An 11,387-nucleotide genomic window follows, 5' to 3' on the forward strand; every position below is an offset into this window, starting at 1 on the left:
GCTTCACATGCATGCTTTGCTTGATTGTGTTGTAACTACAACGGACTTCTTGTGTGATTTAACATCATTGCCTTTAAGTTATTGACAAGAGTTCAAAGGTTTCTTGTTGATTAGGAGCGATGTTGGACCTTGGTTTGATTTACACTCTTTAGCCATCGATTCATGGTATTGTTAATTTTATTTATCATGCTTGCTTGGGTATGCTCTCTGCTGCAGTAAATTTTTTCTTTCTATTTTTTTCGTTATTCAATGCATGTTTCTGAATGGTTCGATCGCATATAGTGTGTGAGGTATCTCGATCAGTATAGATAGCTAAACTTCATTCTCTGTTTCGATTATGCTTGAGATAAAAAAAATGTGCTTCAGGTGAATCAGGTCCCATGTTTGGTCTAGTCCTATCATGTTATTAACAATAATTTTTCTTTCTATTTTTTTCGTTATTCAATGCATGTTTACTGTGAATTTTTTATGGTTAACACTTAACAATAATTTTTGTTCTTACCTTTACTGTGATATTTTATCATCCAGGCTCATGTTGGTTTTTAACTGGTAGGTCTGATCTTTACTGGGTATATATATGATTGTAGGACTTTCTAGCCGTCTTAAGCCCCTTCAGGCTGTTGGTATTTGGTTGTCATTTTTTCTGGGAAGTATATGTTGTAGTTGTTGCTTGAGCTTGTTCTGGTGATTTGTGAATATTCCTGATGAGTGTGCGAAGCATCAATTTGTCATTTCTGCATGACTAGGATGGGTAAATATAGGCTGAACTATGAAGAATGTGCATATTGAGGTCTTAGACATATATGAAGTATATCTTTTGTTGTCCACTTTTTAAGCACCCCATTATACATTCCTATGGTTCTAGTGTCTCTTGTTTTTGATTAGTGAGAGAATATTTGTAGTTTTTATCAATATGTTGTCCTTTCTTTGGTTGTTTTGAATTCCATTTTCAAATTTAAAGCATGAAAGTGAAGGGTGGTTTGTTGCTGACTTGCTGATTTGTGACCTTATTTACGTTATTTTATTGTCTGTTTCCTTGGTGGCGTTGTAAATTTATCTGTTTCTAATATCTTGTAAACATAAATATAGTGTTTTCTTTCTCGTAGTTCATTGGAGGTTTCGGTTTGCTTCAAGTTAACCATACATATTGCATATGCCATTAGATAAATGTGATTGCACTGCTTCAATACAGGGTCTGCCAACTTCAGCAAAATTGTAAGCATCTATTATGTTCCTTGTTTCTTCTTTGTTGGTTTTTGTACTGCAAAAATTAATTTTAGGCATTTTTATTAAAAAAAAAGTTTTTAACTCCGCCTGTGAGTGTCACTTTGTGGCATTCACTGCCGGTCTCAAGCCCGGATAAAGGAGGAGAGTTGCAGTAGGTCTGGCGGCCAGCGTAAAACCGGCTTTTTTTTTTAAGTAAATCAACTATGATTGAATACTGGTGTATAAAGTATAATCTCTGCATTCTGCTAACCGGTTTGTTTTATTAGATATCTTTCTTGACTTCAGTTTACACTTCAGCATCATTTTGATGTCATACTCTTGGGTTTTTGTTGGCACTGTAGAATATGTATAAGTTCTATTCTATGGAGGTACATCTTGTCATAATTGTTATTATGTTGGTTTCTCATGCATGCATGACTCTTTTTTCCTATTTTTTTTTCTTTGCCTTGGTTGATTGGTCTAGTTTCCATGTTTGCACTGCAGTAAACTTTTGTGAATTTTTATGTGCTGTGTCACCCCCTTTTGTTGGCGGTCATAATATTTTTTGGGCGGTCTTGTAATGACTACAGAGGAGTTTCCGCTTTTCTTGTTGTACAACTCTTTTAGTAATGCGTGTTATTTTGTGAAAAAATCATTTAACAATGGTTATTATTTTGTTGAATTCCTTGATCCTACTAGTTTTAGTTTTCTAGCTAGCACAGTATTGTGTCAATGTGCTTCCAGTTCTTATAGTAGTCATGGTCTTTACTAATTACATTAGTTTTTACTTGCAGTTGATGCAGCTTTTTTTTATTCTTAGCTAACTGGCTAAATGTGTTGCATACGGTTTTATCCTTCAGTGTTTATATACATATGTTTCATGCCCTGGTTTTTTGTCGCTCAACTTCTATGGTTTCGTTTATTAGTTTTTGAGTGTGCCTTCCTGTACTTTTGGTTGATATTCCAAGTCTGTGCTTCTGCGGCAGGATCATATTGATCTTAGAGTTACGGGATGTTTGATGGCTATATGGTACGAGGAAGTATTTTCGGATATCAGATATGTGCTTGTAAATACATATCAGGACCAAAAAAAAGTTAAATGGTACTCCCTCCGTATTTATTTAAGAAATATACTTGGCCGGACACGGGTATTAAAAAAAAGAATTGAATGAAATAAAGTAATAAAAGAAGTGGGGTTGAATAGATATTTTAATAAGAAAAATAAGTGGGGGTCATGTCATTTTAGGGAGTGGGGGGTTGGGGTGGGGTGTATATATATTATTAAATTAGATGGGGGGTTGATAAGTTACTAAAAATGGCAAGTATATCTCTTAAATAAATACAGAGGGAGTACTTTTTAAAACAAAAATGGTACATTTTTCTACAGAATGGTACTTTTTTATTACAGAATGTTCCTATTTTGTCTTTTAGCTATTGTCTTTTAGCGGGAAGTATGTGTTTTTCCACACATATCTGATATGCGAAAAAACAACCTCTATATGGTACTGCCCGCCTTACTTTTCTGCTTAAAAGTTAAAATTGTGTTTTTTCTTAGTTAAGGTAAATGTTTTGTAAATAGGTGTTACGTATACGTCAAGGTAAATGTTTTGTAAATAAATGTTTCGTTACCTTTTCTTTGCAACTTGGTATATCCATATTTTAGGTTTTGCTTCAGTAAATAATCAGATAGATATGTTTTTGACATCTTGACAAGACTTTAACTTGTTAACGACGGGGTGGTGATAGAGGTGTCAGAAGCTGACCTCACTCCGAAAAATCATCTATTTCGAACTCTAATCGAACTGGTTTGACCCGGAAAATTCATGACCCAAATTCGATCTGTAACCGATTTGACTTTACCCGACATCCATTTCACCTGATCTGAACTCCACCCGTAACCAGTTTGATCCGACTCGAACTCCACCTGTCATCGGATAGATTCCATTCAAACTCCACCCGACACCGATTTGACCCGACCAGAACTTCACCGGACACTAATTTGACCCGGTTTGGTTTGACTCGAACTGTTATCTAATCGACACCGATTTGACCCGAACTAAACTCTACTCGACATCGGTTTGACCCGACCTGGACATCACCCGGGCACCGATTTGACCTGGTAAATATCTAATATAAAAATGAATATTGTGTTCTTTAAACTTGTTAGGACGACTAGTAAATTGATGAATTGTTATGATAAGTAATACAGAGTAGTTGTTCAGCTGTTTAGTTGTATTTGGAGCATATACAGGAAAATTTGTCATAAAGGACCTTTTAAAACACAAAAATTGTGAGAAAGGACCTTTTAAAAAAAAAGTTGTGAAAGAAGGCCCAATTTGGTTTTTTTGTTGTGAATAAGGACCATAAGCCATATTCCAGTGGTCAACGGCTGTTTTCCGGCGTTGATCATCACGTGACATGCACGTGTCTTAAATTTTTACAATTTTTTTTAAAAGTTTCCCTCCATGTTTCCCCCACCCTCACCTAACTTATTCAGATCTTAAAAAAAAAAATCGATTCTTGAAATTAGGAAACACTAAGAACCCTAATTTCAAGAACCAAAAAATTGGAGAAATTTGAGGAAAAAATTAGGGCTTTTAGTGTTATCTCGTACGAAAAGGACCGACAAGCAATTGGGTTGCGCAAATTTGGTTGATTTCAACTGGGGAGAAGAAATTCGTGGTTGTAAGGAAGAAGAAAATGGTGGAGGAGCAGCAGAGCAGGAGAGAGAAAATTGATATTTTTTTTTAAGATCTGAATAAGTTAGTTGGGGGTGGGGGAAACTTGGAGGGAAACTTTAAAAAAAAATTGTTATACACGTGCGTGTCACGTGATGGTCAATGCCGGAAAACAGTCATTGACCACCGGGATATGGCTTATGGTCCTTATTCACAACAAAAAAATTCAATTGGGCCTTCTTTCACAACTTTTTTTAAAAGGTCATTTCTCACAATTTTTGTGTTTTAAAAGGTCATTTCTGACAAATTTTCCTATTTATGATGTATGTTTTTATACATTATAATCGTCATTATTTAGTAAGTTGAATTTCGTGTCAACTTAAAGAGTTATATTCTTAATTTCTTATACATTTATATATATTGTGTATCTAGTGTTTACATATGGTTCTCGTTATATAATTATTAATCATCTTATAACTTACAACAAACTCTAATTGGTATAACGATGTTGTAGTTAAGTAAATTAAAAATACTCTTAAAGACATAGATTAATAACTTGTTTAATTAGAAATAGAATGAAAACATAATCGATAATGACTTGAAAAGATCTAGAATGAAATCGATTCAATCCGAGACCTAACTGAGATGACCCGAATTGAAATCAAACTGGTACTGAATTGACCCGAACTGAAATGACCCGAGTTAAAGTCTACCCGACCCGGATTTGACCCGACAAAACCCGTTTAAAACCCGACACGGGATCTTAGAAGTAGGCAGTAGGACTGTAGGAGTGACAGGGCACGAAAGGAGGTATTTGTGAGATGGCAGCACCCTAGAGAGGGGTGGGTTAAGTTAAACACCGATGGTGCGGCCAAAGGAAATCCAGGAAGGGCATGGGAAGGCGGGCATGGGAAGGTGGGCTTATTAGAGGGAGTAGAGGTGAGCTATTCGAAGTCTTTGCCTTGAGGTGTGGTGTTTGCACTTGCACTTGCACGAGAGATGAATTGTTGGCTGTCCAGAGAGGGCTCTCAGTTGCGTGGAATGAGAATCACAAGAAAGTACAGGTGGAAGTAGACTCAGAAGTAGGGGTGTTCATTACCGGGTACCCGGTTAAACGGGTACCCGAAAATGCGGGTACCCGGATTTCCGGGTAGTGATTTTTTCGGCCCATGACCCGACCCGGAATAACCGGGTACCCGTTATCTGTATAAAAAAAACTTGTTTACTGCTGGTATGCTGTAATTTTGTAAATATTAGGCAATATTTCTGGTCTGCTGTAATTATGTAAAAATTAAGTAATTCAAAACAGTAGCATAATTTCCCCATTGGCCATATCCATAGTTTCACAAAACTTAGAAGCTTAATGCCAGACCAGAAGCTGCACACAACACACCTAAAGGGAGAGGGGGGTAATTAATAAGTTTACAAACATCCCAAAAGTTCCGTAATAAGTTTACTAACATCTTAATAAGTTTAAAAAACATCAGAATATAAGTTTACAAAAAGACATGAAGTCATTGAATCAACAAAACTCATTCAAATATGTCGTCCATTGTGAAATCCGTGATATCCGAGCCTTCTTCAACTGCTTCGTCAATTATAATAGTTGGCTGCTCCGAAACTAATTCTTGCATACCTAGAAATCAAAATAAGATTAAAATATAAGAATCATACACATAAAATCACAAAACCAAATATGTATTGTCTTCTTAATTAATTAGAATAATATAATCTGATTCTGTTTGAAGAAAACTAATTTTAATGTCTGACATCACATGGATGAATGCAATCACTCGTGTTCTATTGTTCTTACACTATTGTTATTCACTTATTTGTTAGGCAGTCACAACCAATCCTAAAAAAAGCAAAAGGTATCCTAAAAAAACAAATAAAAACAGCCAGAAGTAACAACTTAGGCTGTTGGCCTTTAATATCTTTTTTCAAAACTGATTTTTAATTCATAAAACTCTCCTCCCCAATTAATCAATTATTAGTCTAAAACTACTTCATATATGCTAAAATTTCTAACAAATGAACTTCAGAAAATCAATGAGAATGAGCAACTGATATAAGACTTCTGACATAATGTTTTATTTGATACAATAAGTCCATAACAACTCCCCAAACTGGTAATCATAAGAAGTTTCCACAACAGCATATTATAACACATTAACAGTTTTAACACATCAGTGAGTGAGAGATTGAGGCACGACACCCATCAGAGATTGAGCCAATATTCGTTTAATCCTTAATCCGCATATTATACTCTATCCGCATATTTTTACTAATCTACAATTAAAATCAAATCACCTACTTCTTGAGTTTCTTCCAGCAAAAAATCAAAAATATTACCTTGAATCTTGCGGTGGATTGGTAATCTGATATGTCGTCCTGAGAGATTGAGCAACACGAGAGAGCCAGAGCCTAGAGGGGGTGAGAGTGAGAGAGACAGAGAAAAGATGAAGGAGGTGAGCGGCGTTTGAGTTCGAGTGTTTGAGAAACTGAGAAACCCTAAACTCCTACAATCCCAAGAAAAGCACGTAAGGCCGCAAGCAACCCTGAGCCCAGCATAAAGAATTAAAAAAACGTGATTTTTTTTATTTTTTTTGGTTTTTAACGGGTCTGCGGGTACCCGTTTAACCAAAAGCGCGGCCCATGCCCCGACCCGTTTCCCAGGATATTTACCGGGTCGGGTACCCGGCCCGTTTATTTCAAAAAAATCAGTAAATTACCCGCATAATTTGTGCCGGGTCAACGGGTCAACGGGTCGGGTAATGCGGGTCGGGTATTTTTGAACACCCCTACTCAGAAGGTGTAGTGAAAATGCTGATAGAGGAATTCCCTACGAGCATTCCATTTATTCATATTATCCGCCGATGTAAGGCCCTCATGGCTCGATCGGAGTGGGATATCACTGTGGAACAATGTTATAGGAAGCAAACTGAGTGGCAGATTGGTTAGCTAACTTTGGTGTTCAGTTGGAGCATAAACTAGTTCTCTTCTCGGCAGTGCCGAAGGATCTTCGTGCCGTTTTATTGGAGGACCAAAATGGTATCTCGTGGCCTCGTACTTTTTATTTTCTAGTTTTTTCTAGCTTTTGTTTTCTTTGGGGCTTCGCTAGTTCGCCCCATTTAACACCAAAAAAAATATAACATTACTCAATTGATATCTTCTTTGATTCTTTCAGACAAAAGGGTAGTCAAATTACATTGATTGAACATTCCCCATAACATTTTTCTCACAACTATTTGCCAAAACATATGCTGCTCCATTACTGGTTTTTCTTTCAAAATTATTAACCTTCTGAAAATGAAATATTATCGGCCGGTCTGAATATAACATTTATACGATTAATTTAAATGTAATTTGAGACCAGTTTTAGGTCGACATTCAAAGTAATACATACGAGAAGATTCAAAGTTTGAATCGCATGTAACTGTCATAGTGTCATGTACATCAAACTAAGTAGCTGAAACCTTAGTTATGTATAATTAAACAAAATTACTTTTAATTAATCATTCATGTCACTTATTAGGGATATACGTAGTATATGCAAACTCATCAAATTTGATACCGAGTAGTGAAGACCGGAGAATGTGCAAAGTTTGATTTGGTGCATCAGGTCAGCTTATTGGTTAAGACTGAGTGTCTGTATATGATAGGTCTCATATTCGAATTTCACTCATATTTGTCATTTGTATTGCCCTTAGGGCTCATTTGCACCAAAAAGAAAAAAGATTCTTTCTATTCGAATGAGTCGATCACAAGACAGACCAATACAAATTACAAATTGAAGAAAAATACTTGAACTTGTAATCTATTGTACACGTACATTCAGTCTTAATCATAGGCCAACTCTAATTCAGTGATAATATATTAGATAGCAAATGTGCCATTACTTTCATCTTGTACACTGAAATTTGACATTCCGACATCCACATAAGCAATGAATTGATGGGAATTGAAGCCAAATGACATGAATGCCATATATATTCTTGCAAACTTGTACGATTTCAAACCCTAGAACAAAGCAACACGAAATATTCAACAAAAGTTACATGCATGACATGAATATATACCATCAAATGCTTTATATAGGAACTTAATTTCACAGCCAGAAGTAACACAAAACAAAGTAAGAGAAACAAACACAACCACACTGCTTATCCCTATCTGTTTAACCCACATACATTTTGAAATTTCATCGACATACATGGATTCTCTTAAAATTATCTTATCTTTTACTCTCCTTGTATCTCTCTCATCAGCGACGAGTGTGGTTGACTTTTGTGTGGCGGATTTCAGATTCCCAGTTACTCCAGCGGGGTACTCTTGTAAAAATCCTGCTAACCTTACAGTGGATGACTTTGTTTTCTCTTCTTTGAGTGTTCCAGGTAAGACGTCAATTATTTTCACTACAAGAAAAACGTGTTTTAGCTACTGCTTTTTATGACGACCAAAAAATTCAGTCGCAATTTTTTTTCCTGGCTGAAGGAGACCAGTATTCGCAAAATTTGCGGCTACTTTACAATAGTCGCTACGTAGTCGCAATTTTGCGAATTCCATGTACTTTTGCGACTAAGTTGTTGTCGCAAAGCTCAAAAGTTATTTTATTTTATTTTCAAAGCTTCTGCGACATTTTTTAACTTATGTTCTTTGGATGTTCCAGGTAACATGTCAAATATCTTCAATCTCGGTGTGGTCCCAGCTTTCGACGTGACATTCCCTGCCTTGAACGGTCTAGGCCTTTCCATGGTACGATTAGACCTTGGTGTGGGTGGAGTTGTTCCAATCCACTCGCACAGGGCGTCTGAACTTATCCTTGTAATCGAGGGGACGATAATTGCTGGATTTATTGGATCCGACAACACCCCTTACTACAAAACATTGAATAAGGGGGATATTATGATCTTCCCCGCCTCGTTACTTCACTTCCAAGTTAACAATGGTAATTCTCCTGCTCTTGCATTTGTTAGCTTAAACAGCGCGAGCCCCGGCTTTCAAACAACAACCTTTGCCCTAGCTTCAAATGACCTTCCTACTGATGTAATTCAGAAGATCACTTTGTTGGATACAACGCAGGTGAGGAAGTTAAAGACTGTGTTTGGAGGCACAAATTAATTAATACTCCGTTAACAAAATGATCTAATTATATACGATGTACGTAGTAATCAATATGTGTTTATGCAAATGTAATATTATCCTAATATGTATGATTTGTATATTAGTGTACATGAATACACATGAGTGAGTATTGTATATGTACATTGCTTTTACTGAATATGCCATCGCTATGAAATGGATGGAGTATATACGTAGTATCATCTGATTAAACATTAATATGATAACAATCCTCTCGTCAAAGAAAACAAAAAGTTATACATCATCTCATGGTTTAATATTTAATATGATAACAATTTTGTTGATCGGTGCTTAATAGAATATTTGTCGTGCTTTCTTATACCATGAAATCAGAATATATACATGAGAATATTCTAGGGTTTAGCTAAGGCTAAGGGTAATTACAGAATAATTACAAAATAAATAAATTACATAATTTACGTTATACATTGGTCGATTACATCTCAGCCGTCGAAGCGGTAGGTTTATGAACAGTGAGACTGTCTCGAAAATCATCAAATAGTACACGCGGAAGACCTTTTGTGAAAATATCGGCAATCTGATAACGGGAGGGAACATGTAGGACACGTACCTCCCCACGTCTAACCTTTTCTCGAACAAAGTGGATATCAATTTCGATGTGTTTTGTGCGTTGGTGTTGAAACGGATTACCAGACCAATATATAGCACTCACATTGTCGCAGCAGACCAAAGTTGCGCACCTTACGGATTGGGTATTGAAGTTCAAGCAACAAATTACGAATCCAACAAGATTCGGAGACAACGTTAGCAACCCCTCTGTATTCAGCTTCAACACTAGATTTCGAGAGAGTTGGTTGATATTTAGATGACCAAGAAATCAAGTTGTCCCCAAAGAAGATACAATAACCTGAGGTGGAGCGTCTAGTACCCGGACATCCATCCCAATCAGCATCTGTGTATGATAAGATTCATTGCAGTGAAGAGTTATACAAATGTGTGCCATAATTAATCGTACCTTTAACAATCCAAAGAACACATTTCAGAGCATCCATGTGTTACACTTTTGGATCATGCATGAATAAGCAAACATGTTGAACATCATAAGATATGTCTGGGTGAGTGAAAGTTAAGTACTGCAAACCACCAGCAAGGCGACGATAGTGCGTCGGCTCATCATATGAAGCACCAAAAGTTATTGCACTTAACTTTCTTTTAGTGTCGAGTGGGGCAAGGCTTGCATTGGGACATGCCTGTATTAGATTATGAACAAAATAATTCATAGAAAAAACCATAAAGCCAGGAATCCAAACTAATTGTCACCTAATCAACTAGCATAATTTAGTATACATACTATGTGATGCGTGCCTTCCCTAGCTGCTCTCGAACCGAACAAAAACAAGTACAAAGCTCCAAATGTCGTCCCTCTGTATAAAGTCCACAACACGTTCGGATCCGCCTTAGGATCAACCAACTAGGATATTCTCTAAGGTTTTATGCACTCAGGAACTCACAGAATATGATAGGCAAATATTAAACTCTCTTGAATTTAATGTGTTATATGTATTATAAATTGTGATCATGAACCACATATTTATAGGGTGGAAAAAGAGAAGTTTAATCCTACTAGGAATCGAATAACTAATCCGCGATGAGTGCGGTTGATATTTGTGTGGCGGATTTCGGATTTAAAGATTTTGCGACATTGATTAATTTCTCTTCTTTGGATGCTTAACACGTCAAATATCTTCAATCTCGGTGTGGTCCTTGCTTTCGACGTGACATTTCCTGCCTTGAATGGTCTAGGCCTTTCCATGGTACGATTAGACCTTGGTGTGGGTGGAGTTGTTCCAATCCACTCACACAGGGCATCTGAACTCATCCTTGTAATCGTAGGGACGATAATTGCTGGATTTATTGGATCTGATAATACCCCTTATTACAAAACATTGAATAAGGGGGATATTATGATCTTTCCCGCCTCATTACTTCACTTCCAAGTTAATACCGGTAATTCTCCGATCCTGCTACTGCATTTGTTAGCTTGAACAGCGCGAGCCCCGGTTTTCAAACCACAACCTTTGCTCTAGCTGCAAATGACCTTCCTACTGATGTAATTCAGAAGATCACTTTGTTGGATGCAACGCAGGTGAGGAAGTTGAAGACCGTGTTTGGCGGCACAAATTAATTAATACTCCGATAACAAAATGATCCAATTATATACTTACGTAGTAATCTATATGTGTTTATGTAAATGTAAAATGTAATCCTAATATGTATGATTTGTATATCCTAACACTTATAAAGCTTCACACTTTAATTATTATTCACACATTAGTGAATTACCAGTATTGCCCCCAATTTCCTTCATATATATTTTTTTGTCTTTTCCTTAAGAATAGT

General features: G+C 36.5%; 2 protein-coding genes and 1 pseudogene across 2 annotated transcripts; 2 read left to right on the forward strand and 1 right to left on the reverse strand.

Annotated features, from left to right (window-relative positions):
* Window positions 1-5,180: 5,180 nt before the first annotated feature.
* On the reverse strand, window positions 5,181-7,226 carry LOC110794180 (uncharacterized). Its single transcript, XM_056835652.1, has 3 exons — window positions 7,093-7,226; window positions 6,237-6,442; window positions 5,181-5,520 (listed from the first exon to the last, which is right to left on the reverse strand). The coding sequence occupies exons 1-3, from the start codon at window positions 7,224-7,226 to the stop codon at window positions 5,417-5,419; spliced, it is 444 nt and encodes a 147-aa protein (XP_056691630.1). The 3' UTR covers window positions 5,181-5,416.
* On the forward strand, window positions 6,554-9,198 carry LOC110794178 (auxin-binding protein ABP19a). The gene is made up of 2 exons (XM_021999126.2): window positions 6,554-8,278; window positions 8,554-9,198. The coding sequence occupies exons 1-2, from the start codon at window positions 8,098-8,100 to the stop codon at window positions 9,003-9,005; spliced, it is 633 nt and encodes a 210-aa protein (XP_021854818.1). The 5' UTR covers window positions 6,554-8,097; the 3' UTR covers window positions 9,006-9,198.
* A 1,513-nt stretch (window positions 9,199-10,711) lies between these two features.
* On the forward strand, window positions 10,712-11,172 carry LOC130467214 (auxin-binding protein ABP19b-like; annotated as a pseudogene).
* The last annotated feature ends 215 nt before the right edge of the window (window positions 11,173-11,387 follow it).

Source organism: Spinacia oleracea, chromosome 2 (assembly GCF_020520425.1).
Source record: "Spinacia oleracea cultivar Varoflay chromosome 2, BTI_SOV_V1, whole genome shotgun sequence".
In the NCBI taxonomy this organism is placed as follows: domain Eukaryota; kingdom Viridiplantae; phylum Streptophyta; class Magnoliopsida; order Caryophyllales; family Amaranthaceae; genus Spinacia; species Spinacia oleracea.